Genomic DNA, 26,832 nt, shown 5'->3' with positions numbered 1-26,832 from the left:
TTGGTGTGCGGTCATGTGACTGCCTTGTGAAGAGGACTCAAACATCACTAGTGGTTACGTTGGATTGGTGAAACTGAGTCGTGGGACAGCGCTCGAGGCGCAAGTCTCTCTGATGAACCGAAAAAAATAGAGGGTGCAGGCAATCAACAATAGATGAAAACAAAAGTGGTAAAAGTAGTGTCTTTTTAACAAAAATATATATGTAAAGTAAAATATTATGTTGCATTCAATCTACTCTGACAAGTACAATTTATCTAAAAAAGTTATTTAACTGTAGTTGAGTATTATGTTATTACCAACCTGTGACACACGCATACTGTACAATACTGTCACTGTACCTTTACTGGTGGCTTGTTTAATGGTGGCTTGGTAATAATTGCTCAATGACCCCCAAAATGGAGCCCAATGAACTATGCTAAATATTTTTTTTATGGTGAGTGAGCCTATAGAGCATGCACACAGTCCTAAAAGTGTGAATGATGCTGCTCCTCCTCTGTCTCACTCGCAGACACACCCAGGCAACAGTGGCGCCAACCAGCAACCCCCCCCCCTCATCATCACCCCACAAGTGACCTCTAATTATGTCATGCGAAAAAGCCGTGTCCCATCGAAAAGCTCTCTTAATCAAACCCAATTAATTCCGCTATTTTCCCTTATTATCCTCTGCGAGCAACGCGTCTTTCCAATAAGACTGTTAACTCCAGCCGCGGCCTGTTCAGATCTGCCCGGGCAACGGAGTGAAATAATGGACTGCGCAATTAATCAATTAGTAATTAGGGACCCTGTTGTTCTTAATGGACACAAGGGCTGTTGTGCATTGTGTCGTTGGCGTTCGTGGCTGTCCTAGTTGGACTTTAGTCAACACCGTTACAGACTAATTGGCGTCAACTTTATATTAAGACTGCAGACATTGAAAATGGAATCAATCAATGTGGCAAACTGGAAGCAAGTTATGTCTTTTAGCTGACGCCATTCATATGCAGTGAAGAAAATAAGTATTTGAACACCCTGCTATATTGCAGGTTCTCCCACTTAGAAATCATGCAGGGGTCTGAAATTTTCATCGTAGGTGCATGTCCACTGTCAATATCTCCATAAGGGTTGTGGTGGTGGCAGGTGTAGAGCACTGGCCTCACAGTTCTGAAGTCCAGGGTTCCAATCCTGGCCTCCCTGTGTGGACTTTGCATGTTCTCCCCGTGCCTGGGTGGCTTTCCTCCGGGCACTTCAGTTTCCTCCCACATCCCAAAAACATGCAACATTAATTGGACATTCTAAATTGCCCCTAGGTGTGAATGTGAGTGCGACTGTTGTTTGTCTCCATGTGACCTGCGATTGGCTGGCAACCGGTTCAGGGTGTACCCCGCCTCCTGCCCATTGACAGCTGGGATAGGCTACAGCACTCCCACAGCCCTCGTGAAGATCAGCGGCTCAGAAAATGGATGGATGGATATTGTATTTCATTTTCTAACAGATTTTGCAACCCTGCACACGCACACACATTTTGGTCAAAAGCTTCACGACCCTGCTGGTGTTACCAATGGAAGACAAGCACATTTCCTTCGTAAACGAATCTGCGACGTTAATATTGCTATTACTGAAAGTCTGTATGTTTATTTTTTCAGACAATGACGAGGTAAATCATGAGGACATTTGAGTAGGCTTGTTTTGTTAAACTCGATCACTGTAGCATTTTGTTACAGAAGGAAAGAAGTGCATGAGGCAGGTGCCTGCAGATGAATTTCTGCCTCTAGTTAGCTCATTGATGTAGTGATTGGATTGCTCATGCTTGAAAAAGACTTCAGGAAGATGGTGTAATGCAGGTGGTTGCTTTTGTGAAGTTAAAGGCTTTATGTGGAGTATTGTTGGTGTGCTATTGCAACTGACTTTGATGGGCTGGGCTGGCTGGTGCTCTGTTCCTAACATTTTAACTGTAGAGAACCCATGGGGTCACAATTTTAAAAGAGGATTTGGATGTCTTGGGTTCTCTAAGGTAGTAACAGCCTGTAAAATTAGCATCCATCCATCCATGAGCCAAGCCACTTATCCTCACTAAGGTCATGGCAGAGCTGGAACCTATCCTAGCCAACTTTGAGAGATAGGCGCCCTACAGCCTGAACTGGTCGCCAATCAGTCCTGGCCGACATGTCACAATTGTCACTGAGTAGGAACTGAAACCACAGTACCTGCACTAAAGTCAGGTGAGTGTAGCAGACCAGGCTGATAGCTATGATATATAATATATGAGTAAATACTGGCACTTTATAGCCTAGGGCATTAGTTTATCAATGGGCTACGCAGCAACTTTGGTCCCCAATTTACCAATGGCTTCAAGATGAACTAATATTATTAGACATAAGCAACTTTTCATTTTCTTCAACTCAAAATTATATAACTTGTTGAACGTGTTAGGGTAAATATAGCCCATCCGGATGCACTTATGCACAACACACACTGTGGTTAACAGAACAGTGTGTGAGACGTCTAAGTCACCAAGTATAAAATGAAGGAAACACATTTTAAGACTTGACAATTGTTGTGGCACACTATATGTGCAAATATTTAGCCACTTATAAAAATGTTTTCATGTTGACTGAGTGACCAAATACCACTACCAATACCTTAGGGATCTTGACCTGAACTGTTACTTCCGTTGAACCGTTTTTCCTTGATTTAACACACAATGGGTACTTATCAAATCCATGTTAGTGGACATAGGTGAAATTGAACCCAGAACAACCTCAATGAACACAAACTTTGAATATACATGAAACACACGAACAAAAGAATGACATTTTTAACATTTGAATTTGTGTGTATTTTGGGTCAGAATTACAGTATTTTTTTCAAATGGCAAAAGAGGTCCACTTTGACCCGAACAGTATGTAAGGGCTAAATGTGAAGCTTTACCGTGTTGATCTCTTCTTTGTGCCACTAACTGCGGCTCAACGCATGCCTACCCCAGCCCCTGTCTGGGACCACGGCCCCGAGCGGGGCCCGACCGAGCGGTGCCAAGTTGTCCGGCTGGTCAGTGCCCGTTCAGGTCCGGCCCTGGTTTGGCTGGGTACTAATCCCCGGGGCTGTCAAAGGACCCCGCGCTGAACTCATCCTGCAACACAGGAAAACGCTCTAATTGGGGGATTTTCTCCATCATTAATTCCAATGAGCAGGTCCCCCCCACCCCAGCAACACCACCTTCCTCTCCACACCTCCTCCATCCCTCCCTCTTTCTCCCACACTTTTCTCCGGCCTAATCTTCTGTTTCATGTTTCCGTTTTCAATTCGTTCCACTCTGACTTTCTCATATTGTGTGCCCTCCTTGCTCTTCATCATCATTGCAGCAAAAGTTTATCCCTCTTTTTTTGGCACGGCTGAAAAAGGCCCATTTTAGGATCGCGCATTTAATTGACCTACAAAGCTGTACTTCACTGGTTAGTGCATCGCCTCACAATTCTGAGGACCAGGGTTCAAATCCCCACCTGTGTGGAGTTTGCATGTTCTCCTGGGTGCTTGTGTCGGTTTTCTCCGGGCTCTCCTGTTTCTTCCCACATCCCCAAAACGTGCATGATAGTAAGTGAAGACTCTAAAATGCCCGGAGGTGTGATTGTGAGTGTGAATGATTGTTTTTCTCTATGTGCCCTGCGATTGGTTGGTGACCAGTCCAGAGTGTACCAAGCCTCTCACTCGAAGATCGCAGGCCTGTAGCCCACAGAATATGGGTGGACGAATGGATAGCATTGATGGTTTCTTTAATTGATAAATGATCATGGTGTTTTTAAGAGGTGGATTAAGTCACCCATCAAAGGCCAGGGCCCAAAATGCACATTGACACTGAAAACGGTGTGAGTTTAAATAAGATGACAGAAATTCGCTTTTGGAGGTAAAACAATCAAGATCCTATCTACAAAAAATTATGACACAACATCTGTCAATGGAGTAGTTTAGGAGTAAAAATACCTTTCCTGCACAATAGTTAGGATATTTTTTTTTAAGTGCTGCAGCTAATCAAAGCGACAACCCCCTGTGAAGTGTGATACAGCAGCTGATATCTTTGCTCAAGAGAAACATGTAAACAGTGCCCTTTTGTTGTTTATCCACGCGCCTGCTGTATGTGCATATGTCTGTCCATCTGTCCAAGAAAGTGATGCAGTGCTACCGCCGTTAACATGTGTTGCGCCGGCTCGGCCCGCTCGCTCGCTTGGGGGCAATTAGAGAGCCGGGCCCTGTGGTCGGAGAACCCCCCCTCCCCCCGCCCCCTCTGGGAAGCCCTGATTGATTGGAGTCTCATCTTCCTAACGGGCTGGCACCCTGCCAGCCAACTATGGAAGATTGGGGGGGAGGGGGGAAATGAAAGAGGGGAGACACACAGAGAGGGAGTTGGAGCACAAGTGACAAGCACAAGGAAAAGAAAGAAAAATGTCTCTGTGCATGGATGTCAGATGATAACGATTATTCTCTTGTAATCTTGGATTGCGCCAGATTTACTGGGCTAAAAGGAAGGGGAAAAAATGGTGGGAATGGGCACGCGGGTCAACATGAAAGTGAAAGAGCAGTGACACATGTTCTATCAAACTATATTTATTTCCAGTAGATCTTGATTCACGTCTTTCCAGAGTACCCACTTCCATGTTCCAGATAAAAGGAAAGAAAGGGATGCTATGACTATAACACATTGTTCTACAAACAAATCACCATCACAGGGGATTAAAAAAAAAGAGAAACCCTGTTTTCGGTTTTAGAAAAACAAAACAAAACAAAAAACATAGACATGTAGTGCAGTTTTGTCCGTAACCTTTGGCTTATTCATGGTTCCAAATCACATATGGAGGAAGCTCTACTTGTGCAAGGTAATCCTGATTTTGGGAGGTCCAATCAGATGTCCAGACAGCAAGAAGCAATAACCCGCAATAAAAGAAAACAGCATACAATGCAAAAAAAAAAAAAAAAAAAGCAACTGATTGATAGTAACAGTATTCCAAACGTGAACTTTGTGATTTTGCAATAACTGGAGCCAAACTCGGACAGATGGATGGAAAAGACCAATGTAGTGTCACTGATGATCATAGCAGCTCCAATCGATGTGTCCCCTCTTTTGATTGAGAAGGAAACACAAATGGTTACAAGGGTCTATTTAGTGCTGCCTGAGACCGCCCCCACCCCACCCCTCACTAGAGTGCAGACAAAGAGAAAACACTTGGATCAATTGTGCTGAACAAAGGCTGAACTATGTAGGGTGACGCATCACCCAGCACTGCCCCGCACGTACACGCAGCCCCCCAAAACTGTGCTGCCAACAGCCTTTCTCCTCCAACAGCCACTCAAGCACAAGAAATTAAGCAAAACACCTATTGGTGTCTTTTTTTTCTTGCAGGCCTCTTCTTCATTTTTTTAAATTTACTACATTCCATCCCTCTCTCATTAAAGCATGACAGCACACCAACAACGCAACTGTGCATCATTATTATTTTTTTTTGGTATATTCCCACTTAGAAGGTGCCGTTTTACCTCACAATTTGCCAGCCTCTGCGCAATTATTATTTTTACATATCTATATTTTTTGTCATCAGTGAGCTGCAGGCATAAATGCACCCACAATGTGAGGAATAGGGGTACACTAGAACTCTAGATCTACCGCTAAAGGTACCAGCTCTACTAATGTACCCACCACAGGACTAATTATTTTACGCAAAAGTACCGTCCAAACGACCAAAAGACAAATTGCTCCTTAATTGTAGAAGGGTAAGGGGAAAAAAAAAACTTTTAAGGAACTTGTCCAGCGATCGACCGAAATCGGAGTATCAGTGCACACTGAAAAAAAAAAGTTTAATGATATGATGGTGGGAAAAAAAGTTGATGTAGTGATATGAGAAAATATGAAGTTCATTTTTCACAGGAAAAAAACTAACTTTTTTTTAACAAAAAAAAAACCCAAGCTGTACTCCTATGAGGATAAAGTTAGAATTTCATATACATATAAAAAAAACAACCCAATATTTAAAAAATATTTTTAAAAGAAAGTCATACATTCATGAGAAAAAAAATGACATTCAAAATTTCATGAAAAATTAATTGTTATGGTATGAGAATAGAATTTCCTGATATTTTTTTAATCAGAAAAATATTTTCGGGGGGGGGATGAAGTTGTAGTGCAACAAGAAAAGGGCACTTGTTTTTGGAGGGGGGAGAGGCTGGGAGAGGAAATAAATCATCTGAAAATAAAATCAGGAAGTCATAATCCCTCACGCAAAAAAAAAAAAGTCATTTTTAGAGAAGCAGATGCATTCTATTGAAAACGTAGTTGACAATTTTGGAATAAAACTAATGTAGGAAAAAAAATTGTGGGGGAGTTAGGTAGTGCTAAGAAGGACATATTCATAATTTTTGAAAACCCAAGTTGGAATGGTATAAGAACAAAAGTATTTTCTTTCCAGGAAGAAAAGGGAATCATTTCATGAGAACGAAGGCATAGTCTTGGGTTGTTTGGGGAGTTAAAAAGTTTTGTCAAATGTCAAAATACTCGAAGAATCTTAAGAGACTAAAGTTGAAATTTTAGAAAAATAAACCCATTGGATGCAGAGGAAAAGGTTCATCACTTTTTGGGCAGGGGGGGAAATATGTATTGTGGAGATAAAAAGCATACATTGGTAACTTAACAAAAACAAAGTTATCATGTACAAGATTAGACAGAATAGTCTATTTTTTGTTTGGAATTATTATTTTTTTAAACGTTAATGTCCAAAATAGTTCAACAAAGTCAATCCAATCAGTGTAGCTCTAACACGCTTTTGTACTTTCCATTCTGATTGGCGCATTAGAAAGCAATTTGTAAAGGAAAAAAAAAAAAGACAACAACACAATTGACAAATAAAGGAAAGCAAAAGAGCCGAAAATGGGAACGGGAAAATTGCCGCACGTTCAAAAAGGGCAGTTTCAAAACACATCATGTCCTTGAGATTTATAAAAAAGAAAGGAATCATAAAAATGTAAAAGGAAAGTGTCTAAATCCTCAGTTTGGAATCCTTTTTTTCCTTTGCATTGTGGGTAACGTCGTAACCGGCATCAGGCAACCATGTTGGCGCTGGGTGGAGCGATCGGTCCCCTGTTGTTAATCACATGGGCAGCCAGGTTTTATCCATGGACTGGATGTGCTCCTTGGCTTTCATCCTCAGTGCAGCGATACTGGAACTGCGCTGGTCCATGTCCTCCATCGGGAACTTGTCGGGGTACGGCGCCGAACACTGGTAAGGGGGCGGCGCCACGCTCTGCATTCCCTGACCCATGGACGGATGAGGGCCGGAGTTGAGGAAGCCGTGGCCGGGATAGTTGGGCTGGAGGCCTTGAGCCGGGCCCATGAACCCTGGGATGGTGTGGACTGGCGTGGCGCTGGACAACGGGGAGGTCAGCCACGGGTCCAAGGGGAGGGAGTTGCTCATGGGGCCCATGGCGCTGTGGACCGGTGCCGGGCGGTTGAAGGACAGCATCGGCGGGTCGTGGAGCTTCATGGTGCCGGCGTCCATTTTCTCCTGCCGCCTCCATTTCGCTCTTCGGTTCTGAAACCACACCTGGAGATTAAAGGCATTATATTCATTTATTCCCAAAGGGCTATTCTCTTCACTTCATAGAATCCTTTCCAGTACGTGTGTGTGGAGGTTGGAATTTCAAATTTCACTTTGTATGTGCTGTGGATGTTCTGTTTCAGAAGGACAGCACTGTGGATACCACACAGGAAGGGCCGGATTTTGATCCACGACCTCATGTTAGGGCCGCACTGATTAGCATACCTGTCTCACAGTTCTGAGGACCGGGTTCAAATCCAGCCCTCCCTGCCTGCATGGAGTTTGCATGCTCCCCCCATGCCTGCCTGGGTTTTCCCCGGGTACTCCGGTTTCCTCCCACATCCCACCAAAAAATGCATGGTGGGTTGATTGAAATCTCTAAACTGCCCATAGGTGTAAATGGGAGTGCGGATGGTTGTTTCTTTATTCGTACCCTATGCTTAACTGGTGACCAGTCTATGGTGTACCCTCCTGCTCATCCAAAGTCAGCTGGGATAGGCTCCAGCACACCCGGCCTAGTGAGGATAAGCAGTATGGAACATGAATGGTTCAGATGTTATTTATTTATTTATTTATTTATTTATTTATTTTGGGTGGGGTGGGGTGGGGGGGACATAGCCGGGACTTTAGGATTAAGTGCAAATCCTCACTGAAGGCCAGCGTACCAAAGAATAAAAAAATAAGAGGAGATGCATAGCGGGAGCAAAAGTGGAAGTCTCCTTTTCTTGTCCGTTGTTTCAACTTTATCATGCACAATGTGACAACTGAGCTGCATTTAGCCTTCCAATCTAAGAATTCCAGTCTTTTCCACAAAACAATTGAAATATTCACATGACAATGTACTTTTTAACGTTTCACATACATTGCAATGTCAAAAGCTCACAGTAAAAGTGCAAAAAATGAAATTTAATGCTAATCCAGGCATTGGCGACAAATTGAAATGATCACGTTAATGCTGTAGTACAGAAATGCGGAAAACAAAAATGCGTTACACTCATGCTGTTGCAACGGCAACATGCTTGTACGATGAATACTTAATACTAGTGCGTAAAAATTCCTCTTTATAACAATTTGCAATGGTGTACTGTTGCTGCAATGCCATTTTAAACCCAATTTGGATGTGAAGTAGCCACATGGTCTTTTGTTTAATTATTTACAAAAGAAACACTTTTAAGCTATAAAACTCAAACAGTGAAATGAAAAACAGTAAATGAGAATGATATATACATATTTTTCCCCTAAAATGCTCCACACTCATTACAATACAGTAATTCAAACATGACAATGATAATTATCCATCCATCCATTTTCTTAGCTTATCCTCACAAGAGTTGCGGGAAGTACTGGAACCTTTCCCAGCTATCATCGGGCAGGAGGCGGGGTACACCCTTACCTGGTTGCCTGCCAATCGCAAGGCACATTGAGACAAACAACCGCACTCGCAATCATACCTAGGGGCAATTTAGAGTGTCCAGTTAATGTTGCATGTTTGGGATGCGGGAGGAAACCGGAGTGCCCAGAGAAAACCCACGCAGGCACGGGGAGAACATGCAAACTCCCCACAGGCAGGGCCGGAATCGAACCCTGGACCTCAGAACTGTGAGGCCAACACTCTACAGCTGGTCCATCGTTCCACAACACTGATAATTATTACCCCCAAAAATGGAAGTGACATTAGGGGAGCCTATGGCTCATACTTTGTTGATGCAGCTGTGGAAGCAACATCATCAAGTCTCATCGAATATGATGCCTACAGACAATTACTGTCACAACCTATCGGAACGGAGGTAGGACCGAAATGCAAGAGTCGGGAGGCGCAGGTGTAATTTGGGAAAAACGTTGATTATTAGTAGGTCGGGTATCGGGCAGGCAGTCATGTGCAGCAGCGGTAGTTGGCACGTCGGCCGTAGAGAGCAGGTCAGCGGGCAGGCAGGAGTCGGTACACAGGAGAACGATCAAAGCAGGCAGGAGTATCAAAGGAGTCAGGCTTACGGGGTCGGTCGGAGAACAGGCGAAGGTCGGTACACACGGGTTGACGATAAGGGATACGAGAGTGCTGGAACGGGGCATGAACCTCAACGGAGGACCTGTCGTCATCAGGGTCCTACATATACAGGGGATAATCAGCCCACATGAGGCGCAGGTGTGTGCCTCCCAATTAGCGCGACCGCGCGGGCACCCGCTTTCCCGGGCTGGAGCGGCAGGATCATGACACTTACTTAGACACTGAGTTTTTTTCTCGGACATGCACCGTCAGTGGAAAAAGGACCACTTTCCAAAGCGTCTCCAAAAAAACTGCATTGAAAGCAGGTGAACTCATTGTAAGCTGGAGAAAAATCACACGGAAGATCAGTGGACATGATCAGCTTCATGGTAAAGGCTGAGAGTATTTGTGATATCCTTAATATATTTGCAAAAGTGTCCGAGAGGTTTTCCCATTATCACTTAGGGTTGTGATTGATTACATTTTGTAGATTTTCTTTTTTATTGAATCCATTTTGGGATAAGACCATTTGGAAAAAGTGAAGCACTGAATTCTTTCTGGATTCACTGTATGAATGGCTAATTCTTATAATTATTCCGCAAAAATTGGACCTCAGATCACTGTGAGGAACAGGCTTAGGAACTATTGATGTTGCATAATTAAATCGTAGGCAACCGTCCTTGTATTACTTGTTTAGGCAAAACCGTGGACAGAAGTAATCTGGCAAGCGCTCTGCTGACTGGGCATGATGGGATGTCTTGATGTGATAGGATCATAGTGACTGACTGGAGACAGCGCAAAGTCTTTGGGCTTCTTCTGTTTGGAAACACAGATGCTGGCTGCCACCCGCGTAATGATCTGATGCAATCGCTTGACTTGGCAAGCGAGGCGCACCGCACGTTAGCCTGCAGCTGGGATTGTAAAATGGTATTTCACTAACTCAGAGCTCGGATCAGTTCTTATTTAGACCTTTTTTGATTCCTAGTAATAAACTTGTGTTCTCCACCAATTGTGCAAGTTGTCCCCCTTATAAAGTTGAGTGAAGTAAAAAAAAAAAAAAAAATCCAGGAAATCCCAATGACAAATTTTTGAAAAACTATTTATGTATGTGCCCTGCCATTAAAATGTGACCCTAAATGATTACAAGCACTGTGGAAAAAGGGAGTACGCACATATTTTTACTGTATTTGACAATAAGTAATGAGTTATGACTGAATCATAATGCATGTTATGCATGGAGAAATTGCTTTGCAGCCAACCTGACTAAGTTTGATTTGAGGACCCCTTCCCTACCTGAACTCGGACTTCGGGGAGGTTGACCTTCATGGCGAGCTCCTCTCTGCTGTACACGTCAGGGTAGTGGGACTTCTCGAAGGCACGCTCCAGCTCGTGCAGCTGGTAGGTGGTGAAGGTCGTACGGTTGCGCCGGTGCTTCTTCTTGGGCTGGTCGTCCTTGCACGGCTCGGGTGACTTGCCTTCGTCACTCTCGATGCTCTTCCTCAGTTCCTCCTCACACTTGTTGCTAAACAGGTCAGCATCTGCGCAAACACACGAGAATAATTATTTCAATCATATTTGTACATGTACATATGAAGGATGCATCGGGAAAAAAGGATTTAATTGGCACAGTTGAAGTGGTATTAATGTTACAATACAATGGCGACTTCATTTACAGGTTTAATTCGTTCAATTGCCAATCTCGAATCTCAAATCATCTTTCTCCATTGAAATGAATGGGAAAGCTATTAATCCGTTCCAGCCTGCCCAACCCCCCCCCCAAAAAAAAAAGTACAGCAGCAAAAACATTTGTGAAGAAAAATAGCACTTCGCTATTGTACTTTGTAAAGCATACTTTCATAACATAAACACAGAAATTAAAGAAATAAACGGTTTACGGATCATGATTTCATGCATTGCATCAATGGCTACTGTTTGACTTCAAATACCGTATAAGTTACTTATGAGTTTATACTAGAGTTCTATTAGTAACTTGCAACAGAGATGCAGAGAAACTAGAAGAGTCACAGAAGTGGAGGTCCTCAGAAGTGTATTGATCAATTCGCGGCTCAAATCAGTACAATTGTACTCCAAACATCTACAATAATTAACATATTCTGCAATAATACTCATCTGAGAGTGTCAATCAAAACTAAGCAATACCATAAGATCCGCATGCAGGTGCAAATCTATGAATGCAGTAAACAGAATTGGGGAGAAAAAAAAAAAATAGAATTTTTTTCGTGCCCACTTATCACTAAATGTGTGAATCTCACATTCAAAATTCAGGCATACGTAATACTAGTGGAGGTCTGTCGAGTATTTGGGATGCAACTGTCGCGTTTGATCTCATTAGTTTGCGCAGGTTTCCCTAAAGAAAAAGTAACACTGAGCTCCAAAAGTGAATATCAAGTAGAAGTGAAGAATGTTCCGTGAACATTCCAGACACGCAGCACATGCATCATTAAGCTACTGTAGATGAGTGAAGCCATCAATCCTCTCAACCTCAATGAGGCTCGTAAACACTCCTAATCGGATTTGTTAAACTTGTTTCCACTCTTTATCTTCTCCTGAAGTAAAACTGATGAAATGAAACGCTGCGGTAGGAGAAGAAGAATAGGAAGGAGAATGATTATACAGTATGTCGGACCAGAAATACTTTCATGATTATTGTGGTATCATTCACGATGAGAGTACATTTCTAATAGATTAAAATACTATTTAGAGTATGTCCCTTTTTAGAATTCTAAATGAAGCTGGTAAAAACAACGAGATGCTATTAAATATAGTTATCTTTTGAGTAACTATTTATTCTAAATTGATTTACAGTTTTCGGGTTACCCCAACTCTGAAACATCTGTGAGTTGATTTAAATGTTTTTTTTTCCTGCAGTAACATTCAAAGAAAATATCACAAAAGATGCAGCTCCCCTATCGGCAGTTGAATGGGCCGCTATTTTGGGACAAATGGTATTTAAATGAGGAATCAGAGCATACAAAAACTATGGGACTTTGCCCCCGCCGCACAAAGAAAATGGTATAGTCTTATTTGCTCCTTCTCTTCGTGCAGTGACTAAGAGAAACCTTTCATGGGCCAAGCGAGAATTCATCAAAGTTTCGTTAGGATTCGGATCAAGATGCAAATAGTTGTTTTGTTTCTCATTTTGGTCACTATGGCGTCAATATCACCATCCATGATGTGCAAAATGAAAGTGCGATATCGTTTTTCATGAACAAAGAAGTAGCTCCCTCACCCTTTTCCCGTTTGTTAATCGTTTAACCTCATTTGAGAGCTTCACTCTTCTTGGTGCTTTGTTAGTTTTCTTATCTTTTTTTAAATAAATTGCTTTTCACAATCCCTTATGACTTATGCCCAACCATGGTGGCCGACACATTAGTGTCGTGACCGATCATAAGCTGGGTTGTGAGAAATGATCCATTTTCACTTAATTCGCAAAACGACTAAAACGATATTATTCACGTACTACAACATGATGACAACAAAAACTACTAAACAGTCCCAGATTTGTAAATAAATAAATACATTTCAAGCTCATCATGATGTCAGTATACTGAAAATACTTTTGTAACATTTTTGTGTGGTGGTGTGCCGTGGAATTTTTCTCATGTGCACTCTAACCCTCATTTATATCAGGGTTAGGTTCCAGACCAACACCACAGTATGTGAAATCTGTGAAGTATTTTAAGATGTTTTTGAATTATAAATATTTGAAAGCTGTGAACCTCCCCAGACTCTTATTAATCTTCCCATACTCCCATAAACACGCTCATACTCCTAAACAGATTTTAATGTAATGCAGAGTAATACTCTACATGATGTATATTTTTATTCCTTTTATTGTGTTTTACCCAGGATACAAAATGAAACCCCCACAATATGGGGAGTTATGCGCAATATAAATGTGAAAAAAAAATTCATCAAGCACTGAATCTTCAGCAGGTGAACTGCGATATAACGAGGGAGCACAAAGAGGTTACGAAGCACTGCCTTACAAGTCAAATATTTTTTTTTCACTAGTCAGAAATGAACCGTTAATTGATCGCATTCATTTCGAGCGTTCCACTTGGGAGCCTGTATGACATCATTGTTTGGAAAAAGCAAACGAGTGGGCCATGTAGCAGCCAGCTTGTTTTGTGTGAATGAGACACACCGGTGGCACATAAAGGAGGGGTTGTGGTGCTTTTTCAAGTGGCGAGCTGGGGCGCGGGTGGCAACAATGCTGGATGCGGAGCTTGCTTTATCGAGCCCTCATTAAGCAGCCATGACAAAGGCCAGGCCGGGACAAAGGCCCGAGGTCGGGTGTGGTTCAGCAACCAGCTCTTGTGCTTGTCGGCCCATCACAGCCACCGGTCTGAAGGGTGCCCACTGTTTACCGGCCAGCGCACGAGGGAGGGGATACAAGGACTTGTGGGGCGGGGTGAGTGACACCCAACTTGGGAAAAGTTGCTCATCCAAGGGATAGTGGCCTGACTTCCCTGGACAGTTATTTACATACTGTGTACCAAGCACTGATGTCATTGCTGTGGGTGGACAGCCATCGCAAATGGCCTCATTGACTATTTTTAAAATATGTATTTTTCTGTAGGGCATCTCCATTTGGAATGTGTAATTTTGGGTGACATCGTTTGGAAAACTTAATTACCAAAGACAAAATGGTTTCACAATGAGATGTGATGAGATATATCCGCAGGAGACATGACTTTATTTTGTGCATTTTTTTAAGAAAAACATTTGTATTTGTTTCTTGGTGAATTCATTTGGTTAAATGTCAGGTGGAAACCTTTACTCACAAATCAGATTCCATGTGGGGCTGTAATTTTAATTTTTCAAAACTTTTAACTACTGTATTTCATCTTGGTGTTTTATTTACATAACTATGTATGTCCTTTGTTCTCACTTTTGTTCAAAAAATGTAATGTGATATAGACAAACAAAGATCACTTTTGGATTCTGCACCCAAAAATGTGTTAAAAACAGATGTCAGAGCTAAATCAACAAAAATTGTGTTCCCCAGTGAGAGGTGATTTTAATTCTACTTTTAATTCAGCAGAGATAGATTACAACAATGTTTTTCAATCAGGGGTCCTTGGAACCCCACTGGTCTTTGGTGTATTTGCATGGGGTCCGTGAGAAGAAATCTTTTTTTATAAAATCGCATGATGTTTATAGAATTAGGGCTATTTTACTCACATGTGAATAAGAGCTTTACCTACCAAAACTACAAGAGAACTGTATTATATATCCACTGAGACTTCATATTTATTTGTCTTTGTTGTTTTGTTACTTGTCCAGAGCCTACTGCATAAAAATTGTTTTGTTACATTTTGCTGAAATCTAAAGCATACAAATTGGTTTGTCACACATTTTTTTTCAATGTACTGCATAACAATTCCACTTTGTTACATGTATCTGAAATCTAGTTTAGAGGTTTAGATGGATAGAGGGAGGATGGGAAAAGCTGTGGGTACTATTTCAATCAGATTATTAAACGAAAAGAACACAATATTCAAAAGGGCATGCTTAGCACACCTGTCAGGAGCCTCATATGACGCCATATCTGAACACTATAGTGACAAATGTTAATAGATGGTCGACCGTTTGCCCTCATGTTGATCTCCGTAGCACTTAACAGACCAGACCTGCCTTTAAAGGGGCATACAAATACTCAGTTACTTTTGACTTTTGTCTCGCAAGTAAATTTATTAAAAAAAAACAATTATGAGTGTATATCTGGATAAATACGCTGACCAAGGTGTAAATTACAGTACGGTAGGGTGGGCACCCATTTTGTAATTACATTAGCGCCACCCATAGGACTGGAGTGGGCCAGTATCATGGAGACAAAGTGTTTTCTAACAAGGAATACAGACTTGTTCATTGGGAATTTTCTGCTTTGGGGTGGTAGATTGAATTATGAAAATCAAACTACTGAAAATGTTGTTTTTCCAAACACACGTGTGGTTAAAGGCTGAATGAGAATGCTGATAATCATTCTTCATGCATTATTCCCAAATTCGTGAAAATGAATATTTGTCGTGTCTGTGCGCCAAAGTCAACGACCGGCTGTCATACGTGAAGATATCTTGAGATTAAACGTCCGCATAACATGACGGCCACAACAGAATGAACGTCCGCGCATTCTAATCTGGAACACAGTCGAAGAGAAGATTAGGGGGCAATTCCACAAGGAGATGGGATTGGCTTTTGGGGGCTGGGGGGCATAAACGCCCTGCACCATCTTGTTCTGCGATTTATCTCCCAATCTCACTTAATACAACACATTAAACATGGCAGAGGCACGAAACATGTTGATTTGAAATCCGGTCCGATGTCACCACTGCTAACATGAATTGAAGATGACTTTTTTTTTCGTTTGTTTTTAGGTTTAATCAGTGAAATTTAAATTACCCTTTGGTTTAATCAACATAACTAAATCTACAACAGTCTTCTTCTTCTTCTTCTTCTTCTTCTTCTCCTTTTGGCTTGTCCCGTTAGGAGTTGCCACGGCAGTAAACTTTTTTTTTTTTTAATTTCACATGGAGGATATTTAATAAAACAATGTTTGTTTTGTTAAGGACTGCATTTCTAACGCAAATATGTGAAAATTTTATTGCAGACTGAATCAAATACTGATGGCAATGGGAGAAGATTTTTCAAAGAAACTCAAAGGTTCAAAGTGCATATAATTACAAAGTCACCCTAAAACAATAATTCTATTAATTTCTTTTTGATAATGCGGATATATTTTCACTTGACTTGACAAGCTTCTGTTTTGCGCCATCTTTTAGCTATTGTTGCATTTACTGTGTATCTAACTTAACACAATGGAACACTATTTTGTATTTTGAACATTATTTTTGTTCAAATGTAATCTATAGAAACTTTGCATTTGAAATTTATTTGCCAGAATTTTACAGTGGAAAGGAAAGGCCTTTCCTAACCTATTATCCCAAAACACATGTTTGACATTGGTGACAAAAAGGTTTATAATGAGCCTTTAAGCAGTGGTCCGAACACAAATAGTGCAGTTACACACGTAGACAGACATTTTAAAGGACTCACATTCTTTCTGTGCACAACGGTTAATATTAGTCCCACACTGATGCGCTAAAGGTCTCGATTAACAGTACAGGGTTACTCAAAACAAATGCAGCGATTTCATCACGGAATACTTTGACCAGGAAAAGCAACAGAAGCCTCCTCCCACGTCACAATAAACCTTACATGTGTTCGATATGGTCACCACCTACACCACTGACAACATCACTGCCATAAGGAAATTCCCTCCAGACGTGTATCACCATATCACAACCGAGAAAGTTGATTAATGTTGTTATTCCATGTTCTCAAGAGTGTTGAAAGTTCTTGGGACAACCAAATTTGTTTTGTGAATTCAAGAACACCTCCTACAGGTGGTGAAATCTGTCCGTTCAAGAGGCGGCTACACAAATGAGTGAGTGAATTTCTGTCTTTCAGCAACTTTGCCAAGAGTCACTCACCCTGATACTGGCGCTGCTGCTCTGAGCTATCGTCTTGAAGAGGTCCGAGGTGGCCGCTGTAGGACGGGTGGGACTCGTGCTGCTTCCCGGACTCCGCCGCGCCCTCGACGGCCACCTTCTGCGGCCCCGGGATGCCGGCGGGGCCAAGCAGGGATTCCTGCTCTTTGCTGAATCCCAGAATGACGTCGATGCTGTGAACGTGGCCCCCCACCGTGATGCCTCCCCCTTTGGCCAAGTCGTGGAAGTTGCTGGGCGAGAGGCAGCTGTCGTCCACCATGCTCATGGTATCCAGTGATAAATGCATCCAGGCGTGTGGCTCCTGCAGCCAGAGGGGAGGAGGCCTAATTGAGCGGCGCTGCCCAAATCGGAGGTCAGAGATCACCTCGTTACCTCGGAGGAAGCCTGACGCGCGTCTAAACCCGCTTAGCTGGGCACTGTGGCGATCCGCAAGTCTCAAAGTTTGGGGATGAGGACTCAAACCTCAGATTATAAACTGGACCTATTGCAAGCACAACTCTGCCCGCTTAAGTATTCATAAAGCTTGAAATCACCCCAACGAACCAAGAATTACAAACATATACTGTGGTATCATGACAGACTGGGGACTGTTTCCCAAATATCCACCCAGGGACTTAAATTGGACTTAAGGCCATTCAGATAACTTTGTCTCTGTAAAGCAATTACATAACTTTTTTTTAATACTGTAGATATGGTTCATTAATTACTCTACAGTCCATAAATATTTTATTAATATTTGACATACTTGATATACTTTTTCAAAAAAGAAATTTTACTAAACAATTTCATATTCCTATACAAACTATTAATTACCCCCAAAATGTTCACGTGTAATAAACATCGTTAGTGTTTCCTTCACTTTGTTATTGATACTTACAAATTCTTACACCATTTTTTGATTGTAGAATACAAACTACTGTGTATATCAACCTATCTATAACAATGTGTTATTTGACATTCCTGTTCTAACTTTTGAAAACATTTTTAGTCTTCTATGTATTAAAACAAATTATGAACACCCCAAGAAATATAAATCCAATGAGCTTCATGATAGTCCCTCTTTTGGTTTACATGATTACATTGAACTTTTCTCAACTTGTTTTTCTACAATTTTGAAAATACTGTATTTTAACATAACAAAATAATACTAAAGCTTTTCTGTACGTGTAATAAACTTTGGCTTACTCTACATTAATATCATTGATCAATATACTTTTTAAAAGCTCAATAGACATTTTGAAAGTGAATATTAATTTTCATTATTTTAGTGATATAAAATATTCATCCCAATGGTCCTGCAGTACAATATAGTACAGTACATCGATAGGAAGGCTTTTAAAAAAGCAAAGACATGAAACAATATATTGCACCTATTCATACTGGTAATTTACCACAAACAAAAATTGGTAAAAAAAAAAAAAAAAAAATCAACTAAATACGTGATCAGAATGGAAGGACACTGAATAAGTAGACATTGTAGTGCTATTCCCTTCTCATACCTAAGATGAGTAGGACTCTGGAGGCCTGCGTGAGTGAAAAGAAGCAAGAGTACAAATGAAGCCCGCGGCCGCCTACCTGCTGCTTACAAGTCAACGTTTTGCTCAGTCGCCGGCGCTCCCCTCGTCCACGTTCACTCCTCCGGGACCCTCAGACCGTGCTCACCTCGCATCCCTTTTGAAAAAGTCGACGCATACAACACGCAAAAGAGTGCAGGCGGTGCTGTGCGAAGAAAGTTTTGGGGAGTGGAGTTCAGCCAGCGTGCACTGCAGAGAGGAGAGTAAACCAGAGGAGGGAGGAGGCGAGAGGGATGGGGAGGTGAAACAAGGGGATTACGAGGAGCCTTTATTAATTGGAATCTGTGATTGGCAGCTGTTTTCTGCTCAACTAATTGTGTTAAATGTCAATTTCATTCGCGGCCACGGGAGGAGGCCCCGCCTAATGAAGCCCAACGCAAGAACTTTCTTTTGGGATACGCTGAAGATTTTCCCTCAGTGCATCGTGTGGATCGGCAAGGGAGAGGAACCTTTGACATTAGAACACTTGAAAGTTGGAACACGAGTGATTTGCAGGGACGCCGCCTTTGTTGGCAATTGTTAGCATCTATATAGCTCGCTTACATGGTGGGCCACCCAGATCTTAAACAGCGAAACACAACAAGGATGTGAGGAAAATAAAGGCGTGGACAGCTGGTGTCAAACTGAAGGCCTGGGGGCCTGATCCGGACCCACCGCATGGTTTTATGTGGCCCGTGAAGGCAAATCACGTGTACCAACTTCCATGATTTTTTGTTAAAATATGTACCAAAATTTCAAATTGTCATATCATAAATGATGATGATAAGATATTGCAAAGAAAAACAAATGTATTTGTATAGCGCATTTCATACACAAAGTAACTCCATGTGCTTTACATGATTAAAGGCATTTGAAAACAAAGAGATAAAACATTTAAAACGGGATAAAACAATAAAAATGACAAACAAAATATTAAAAAAAAGACAAATGAAACTGTATACAATACAAGTAATATGATCAAAAAGTGGATATATTCTAAAAAGCATGAGAAAAAACAAGTTTTCAACCTCGATTTAAAAACATTCACACTAGGGGCTGACCTCACCTCTCTTGGCAACTTATTCCATTTGTGTGCAGCATAATAGTTAAATGCTGCTTCACCATGTTTGCTTTGGACTCTGCGGCGAACTATTTGACCTGATTTTTGACAAGCACTTTTGTGTAACCAAGCATCAACGATAGTTGAAAAGCTCATGACCCTTAATTTCTGGTTCCAAAACTAGTTCACAAAATCCATGTGTAAATATGATGAGGCGGTTAAATATTTTTATGGTTTTACAGTCATGACGGCCCTCTGAGGGAAACTGTAACTACAATGTGGCCTCCTACAAAAATGAGTTTGACAACCCTGGTGTACACCGTTATTGACTTTAAAGGTGAAGTGTCATGAAATGGAAGGTTTTTAGTATGTTATTAATGAAAAAACGGCAGCTTGTGTGAACCCATCTATTTTTTCACCACAAAATATAATTTAGAAGTGTATGGCTTTTTGTATCTCCCGCCATGAAAATCCTCTCGAGGGATTTGTTTTCGATAAGAAGCAAGAAGTGACATTGGAGGCAGTAACGCGCTCAAGTGGACTTGTTTCTTTATATTAGTTTTACCTGCGGGAAGGTAGCTCGTTGTTCCTTCGTTTTAGCCAAAATGCCGGCTCGTTGCATTGCTGGATATTGCTCGAAAACTCGGGAGGATGAATTCGCTCTACATACTTTTCCAAAAGATCTGGTTTGTCCTGAAAAATGGATTGCACAAGTGCAAAGGACGAGAGCTTTGTGGGTTCCAAATGACTGTATACAGCTACTAAAAAAAAAAGAAAAAAACAGTTGGGGGGGGCGTTATCTGTAAATCGGGGGTGTTAAATGTGTCGATGTGCACATCGGAAGGCTTCGTGCATCAGCTGCTGACGGACGGCCTCTGCTGTTTTTATCACTGCCACGGGGAGGTGGATGGGGCGGGGAGGTGGTTTGGCCGTGATGCGCATATCATCTAAATATGGCTCGAAACGATAAGGTAATATTGCCCCGGCCACTTCACTCGGTTCTGAGATGTTCTCTTCTTCGAAAAGCGTGTCTGAAAGGGCGTGTCCCATGGTATGGGCCACAGCGTGTTTCCAATGGCGAATGTCCGGGGTGACGGCACGGGGAGGAGACGCAGCCAATATGGTAACCACTTGGATGTCGAATGACACTTCCGCAACATTGCGCATGGATGACGCGCTCTCCGCTCATATGTATTTTTTCTTATAGACATTGAAGTGAACAATGTTACATCTATTTTTCATTACAATATCTATTTTAGAATGTTTATAGAGATGACACTTGACCTTTAAGATTAAATGTATGGCAGCCCTACATACCTTTTGTTTTTTGATATTAAAATGTCCTCTACACAACCAGCTACAGTATCACATAATGCTTGATATAGTGAATGCACCATCGAACATTTTTTTTTAATTTGCCATAATTATCTTTACATACAGTAAAATAGAGAATGTATCAGAAAAAAAATGCATCCATATAGCCAACCGTTATATAGGCTGAGAGCAGACATAAGAAATTGAAATATAATTCATTAAACAAAATTCCCACCTTTTTGGCTCTAAACGCAACCCCAATGTATTTGACCTGGTAAAGAAAAAACAAAAAGAGATAAGAAATATAAAGATAAGGGGAAAAGAAGAAAGAAAATTAAAAGAAGATTGAACTGCTTACTTTCATTTTTAATTTGAGAGAGCGAAACCAGATGAATGGTGTATAAATTAAAACAGTTTCTATTGTGCTTCCCACTTTTTAAGGGACCAAAAATAATTGGCTGACTAACGATCATAAATCAAACCCTCACTTTTTAATACTTGGTTGCAAATCCTTTGCAGTCCATTACAGGCTGAAGTCTGGAAAGCAATGACATCACCAAAAATTGGACTCTATCCCCGGTGATGTTCTACCAGGCATCTACTGCAACTCTCTTTAGTTCCTGCTTGATTTTGCCACAATTCCCTTCAAATGCATGTTTCAAGTCAGCTGACTGACTTGGCTATGGCCTAAAGTTCCTCTATTTGGTTCTTTCACAGCATGCTTTGGGTCATTGTCCATCTGCACTGTGTGGGGCTGACATTAAAGCGGAAAACCTGCAGTTGGTTTTCTTTTGAAATCCATTATGGTGGCGTCTCGAGCCAAAAACATGAGAATTGTGTCTGTGTTTCAACATTGATGGAAATGGCTGGACCGCATGCGTGAACCGTGTTGGTGGTCACGTTTGGTCGCCATCAGAATTGGCTTCCTTCGATTTACCGCTGACCATATCAAGAAAAGCAGTCTTGACTTAAAGCGCATTGAACACGCTGCTCGTGGTCAACACTTGCGACAAACGCTGGTTAAATGGGATGCCGCATCCCACACCACGATCTAATTTCAATCATCAAGCGCGCCAAACAAGAGTCAGCGGCAACAGCGAAGTAAAATGTTAGCATTGGCAGAGAATATTCACGGGTGGAACCCACATGCGCCGGCACATCTGTTCCTCATCCCACAAATGCACGTTCCATATAAATGTGGTAACATTTAAAAGCCTCATGAAAAGCCTTTACAATGGTGTAAGATTTATTGCCAAGAAGCGTCGCTACACCAAAGAAATCATCTACCAAACACATATTTTCTTTACTTTGACTCATTTAATTACTTTAAATGCTTTAATTGCAAATCTTAGCTCACAACAAACATGCATATCTTTGAAACACTCCAAGGACTGTTGAGCATTACTCGGGCAATTATTTCACAAGTCTACATGAAATACAATATTGTCCAGAGTCAGCCGGCCAGCTGAATTGTACCAATTGTGTTTCCTTCCTTGCCACGCTTCCCAATTTGGGCAGCACGGTGGCTCAGGGCAGCTTGGCCATATTTAGTTTAAACCCCGGAGAAGAGCCGGTAATCTTAAAGCATCCGACCTGAGAGATTTTCAGGGTTCAATCTGGAGGACTGCATTTTCTATGTAAGCCGTTCAGTGACGTGCGATATTTAACGAACGTCTTCACTTCATAATGATCATGATTTCTCAGAGCGCACCACTGTGCCTAGTGGATGGATAACAAATATAGATAGACAGATATAACAAACCTAAACTCTAGATAATGTGAGGTAGAGAAAGAAAAGACAATATACAGGGTTCGCCTCACTAACTGTCTCACTACTGATTCTGTCAACCAGTGTTGGTATTCAAACACATCCTAGTACAGGACTCCTATTTAGGGATAAAGTGCATAATGGATGGGTTTTTGAGCATAAACTTTTTTTTGAGCCACTGTCATGAAATGCATGATTTTTAGTGTGTTATTAATGGAAAAAAGCAGCCGACATGGACCCATGCATTTTTTCATCACAGAACATGATTTTGACGTATATGGCTTTTTGTAACTCCCGCCATGAAAATCCTCTCGAGGGATTTGTTTTCGAGAAGAAGCAGGAAGGGACCGCCCTCAAGTGGACTCGTTTGTTTCCATTAGTTTTACCTCCTGGAAGGTAGCTCGTTATTCCTTTGTGTTAGCCAAAATGTTGGCTCATTGCATTGGTGGACATTGCTTGAACACTCGGGAGGATGGATTTACCCTTCATAAGTTTGCAAGTGACCCGGTTCGTCGTGAAAAATGGATTGCACGAGTGCAAAGGACGAGAGCTTCGTGTGTTTCAAATGACCGGTTGGTTTGTATACAGCTACTAAAAAAAAAAAAATAGTTTGGGGCGGACCACGTAATCGGTCTATCATAATGTAACAAAAGTTCTGTGTACGTATGACAGGGGTGCTAAATGTGTCGATGTGCACGTCGGACGGCTTCCGCCTTCGCTGGCTTCGGCGCCGCATCTGCCGGTCACGGCTGTGGTGCCGCGTCCACCAGTCACGGCTTCGGCTAGGGTAACTCATCTTTGGCGCCGAGATGGCTTATCACGACGCTGAGCTGGGCCGCTTTACGGTGTTGTCATCGCACGCGGCTGAGTGCGCCATCGCCGACAGGGTTGTTCATAGCCGCCGCTGATGGCGGCAGTGATAATTGTTTATGGTGCACTCAGCTGCGAGTGACAACAAAGCCGTAAAGCGGCCCAGCTTGGCGTCATGATAAGCCACCTTGACGGTGAAAATGAGTCACCCCGGCTGACAAGGCGATGGTTCATCCATGCCGTGGAAGTGGATCGGATGGGGAGGCGGTTTGGCCCTCATTGCATATGATCTGAATATGGCTCGAAACAATAGGGTAAAATTGCCCCAATAACTTCACTTGGTTGTGTGATGTTCTCTTCTTCCAAAAGAGCTTCCGTGTTAGAAGGGGCGTGTTCGTCTCCCATAGTAGGCTCCACCGTGTGTTTTCAGTGGCGAATGTCTGGGGTGACGTCACAGACAGGAGATGTGGCCAATATGGCGACCACTTGGATGTCGTCGAATGACACTTCCGTAACTTTGCGCATAGATGACGCGCTCTCCGCTCATATTTATTTTTTCGTATAGACATTGAAGGGAATAATGTTATATTTATTTTTCATTACAATATCTATTTTAGAATGTTTATAGGGATGACACTTGACCTTTAAGGTCATCCCACAGCATTTCAATCTTCAATCCAAAATCTTTCTGCAGAACCAAAGTGCGTTTCTGCTAGAAATCACAAACTGATGGCTGAAGATTCTCTTCAGGATTTTCTAGTCAAGAGCACAATTTATGTTTTCATTGATCTCAGCATGTCATCAAGGTCCTGAAGTACTGAAGCAGCCCCAAGAATCAGAATAAGAATCAGGTTTAATGGCCAAGTACGTAAAAACACACGAGGAATTTGTCAGCCCTGGTACGACAACTAATCTTAACTGAGGCAAGCAAGTCCTGTCCTGTCCAGTTGTCCTGCCCTTTGTCAGAATCAGAATGAGTTATCGCGGTGTTTTTGGAGTCATTTTTGTAGGCTGGCCATTCCTGCAAAGGTTCACCACTGGTCCATGCGTTCTCCACGTGAAGATAATGACTCTCACCATGGTTGGCTTAAGAAATGGCTTTGTAATGCTTTTCATACTGACTAACGTCAACTACTTTATTTCTCTTCTCTTCTTGAATTTCTTTGGATCGTGGCTTTATTTTTTTGCAGCTTTTGGCCAACATGATTTTTTTTTTTTCAAACAGGTTTTATTTAGGCAATTTTTTGATTGAGCAAGTCTGGAGACTTGGGTGTAGTCAGTGAAAAGGAACTCAGCTTTCCCAAAAATGTGATTAGCTACTGTTAATTCATGATTAAACAACGAGGGCAAATAGTTTTTCTCACAAGGAGCTTTGGAGATTTGTTACCCTTGGTAAATAAAAAAATTTAAAGCTGAATTTGAAGTGTTTTTGGTTTATTTCTTTACATTTGTTAGGTGTAACTATAACTAAAAATATAATAAATTGAGCGGCAATACTTTTTCGCACCACTGTACGGCACACTAATTTAGTATTAGTTTTATTATACAGTTAAAAAAAGATTGATTATTAATGTCATGTTCAATTAAATATTTGACATAGATTTCATTATTTGTTTTTCCTCATCTAAGAATGACATTGCCCAACTATCTGTTTTCCAAATTAAATATTGCCCTTCAATGTTAAAGTTTTCCTACCTTGGGTCTATGGGTCCAAAAAACTGATCACAATCCATTACATATTATGTAATATCCATCCATCCATCCATCCATCCATCAATTGTTCTTACCTTTTTCCGTTTCATGAATGAGCTGATGAGTGACTGGCGACCAGTCAAGGGGACAACCCTCCTTTCTTGACGGACTCCAGCTCACCCTTGACCCTGAAACAAACAACCAGTCACTCTAACGTCTTCACTTAGTGGGGACTGAACCCACGGTACCAGGATTGGAGTCTGGTGAGCCAAGCATTGGACCTAGAGTATTAGAAATTATATGATATTTATTATTGTTTTTGCTGCAGTGATTTGAAAACCGACATAAACAGTAATTTATATTTTCACGAGGTCCATATGCGACAATACAAAAGATAATGACACCCCGACTATGTGTGCCTGAGGTGTGTGTGTGTGTGTTAGTGCACATGGATGTGTGTTTGGTAACCATGAATAAAAGCAGCTGCTTTAAACGAGGGGAGGACATCGAGTTGAAGACGCTGATGGCGGCTTAGTGTCCTAGAAATCAGCCATGACTCTAAAGACACTAAAGAGATTTCCTGTGACCTCAAACAAATCTAAAGATAACGTTAAAGAGAGAACATTTGCAGTCGCGGCCTTTACTTGGCCCAACAAATGTCACAGTAATAATTGTGGATGGTGCCAAGTGGGTAAGAAAGTGATTGCGATCGTCTGTATTTTGTTCCACCTACAAGTGAGTAAAATGCAACCTGTGTGTGATGTTCTTTCTATGAACCTCATTCGAGATTACTTTGCTGTATCAAAGGCGTTTTGTACAATGGGAACATCTACATACTCGGTTTCCTTGATTGATTTCAGGTAAATTAAACAGACAGATATAGCGGTCATTACTACGTACCAGCTATGATTAGCTCACCAGTACCAAACCAGATATTTACTTGCACTATACAGTATTTCCAGGTGTCAAACTCAATGTCCAGGGACCAGAATCAGCCTGCAACATTATTTTATGCAGTCCGTGATAGTAAATCATGTGCATCAACTTCCATGATTCTTGCTTAAATCAGCAGCAAAACTTCAAATTGTATACTGCAAAAGCATTCTTTTGTCACCAATCCCCTTTTTACAGAAACTTAATCATTAGTTTAAAAAACTTGTGTCCTTGACATCTAAATTCACAAGCTATCTATCATTCGGTAATGATGCAAAAATATGCAGGAATTGAACATTGATGTGATTTCACAATCATAATGAGTCTGTTAGGGAGGCCCTTGTTGTGATGTTTTTAACGCTCCTTGCGCAATATAAAAATTATTTTTAAAACCTTTTGACATGAAATCTGACTAAACCATTCCAGTTTGTACTCACTTCTAAATATCAACATTATTTCTATTTCCTAGATGCCTGACTAAAGAGAAAATTCATAAATTTTTAAAGATGTTTCACTTTTATTTTCTTTATATATATATATATATATATATATATATATATATATATATAAAAATATAGGCATCGCAAAAAACCACTTACTTTCATAACCGGTTTTAACCGAACAGCTGTA

General features: G+C 41.4%; 1 protein-coding gene across 4 annotated transcripts; it reads right to left on the bottom strand.

Moving 5' to 3' along the window:
• Window positions 1-3,687: 3,687 nt before the first annotated feature.
• On the bottom strand, window positions 3,688-26,626 carry rx1 (retinal homeobox gene 1). 4 transcript variants are annotated; one of them, XM_061824501.1, is made up of 8 exons: window positions 25,365-26,626; window positions 21,235-21,270; window positions 18,648-18,835; window positions 17,055-17,373; window positions 10,831-11,075; window positions 9,773-9,879; window positions 9,546-9,657; window positions 3,688-7,559 (listed from the first exon to the last, which is right to left on the bottom strand). In XM_061824501.1, the coding sequence occupies exons 4-8, from the start codon at window positions 17,356-17,358 to the stop codon at window positions 7,107-7,109; spliced, it is 1,221 nt and encodes a 406-aa protein (XP_061680485.1). In that variant the 5' UTR covers window positions 17,359-17,373; window positions 18,648-18,835; window positions 21,235-21,270; window positions 25,365-26,626; the 3' UTR covers window positions 3,688-7,106. The 4 variants fall into 4 exon arrangements, with proteins under 4 accessions (XP_061680485.1, XP_061680484.1, XP_061680487.1 ...); XM_061824500.1 differs by lacking the exon at window positions 21,235-21,270; XM_061824503.1 differs by lacking the exons at window positions 9,546-9,657; window positions 9,773-9,879; window positions 21,235-21,270.
• Between the last annotated feature and the right edge of the window lie 206 nt (window positions 26,627-26,832).

Source organism: Syngnathoides biaculeatus, chromosome 7, assembly GCF_019802595.1.
Source record: "Syngnathoides biaculeatus isolate LvHL_M chromosome 7, ASM1980259v1, whole genome shotgun sequence".
Taxonomy (NCBI): Eukaryota; Metazoa; Chordata; class Actinopteri; order Syngnathiformes; family Syngnathidae; genus Syngnathoides; species Syngnathoides biaculeatus.
This window is presented reverse-complemented; position numbering and strand designations above follow the sequence as displayed.

Coding starts and splice junctions, on each gene's coding strand:
- rx1 (XM_061824501.1), bottom strand. CDS start 17,358: ATGCATTTATCACTGGATACCATGAGCATGGTGGACGACAGCTGCCTC. Junction 11,076..17,054: donor GCAGCAGCGCCAGTATCAGG/GTGAGTGACTCT, acceptor GTGTTTGCGCAG/ATGCTGACCTGTTTAGCAAC. Junction 9,658..9,772: donor GAAAAAAACTCAGTGTCTAA/GTAAGTGTCATG, acceptor CTGTATATGTAG/GACCCTGATGACGACAGGTC.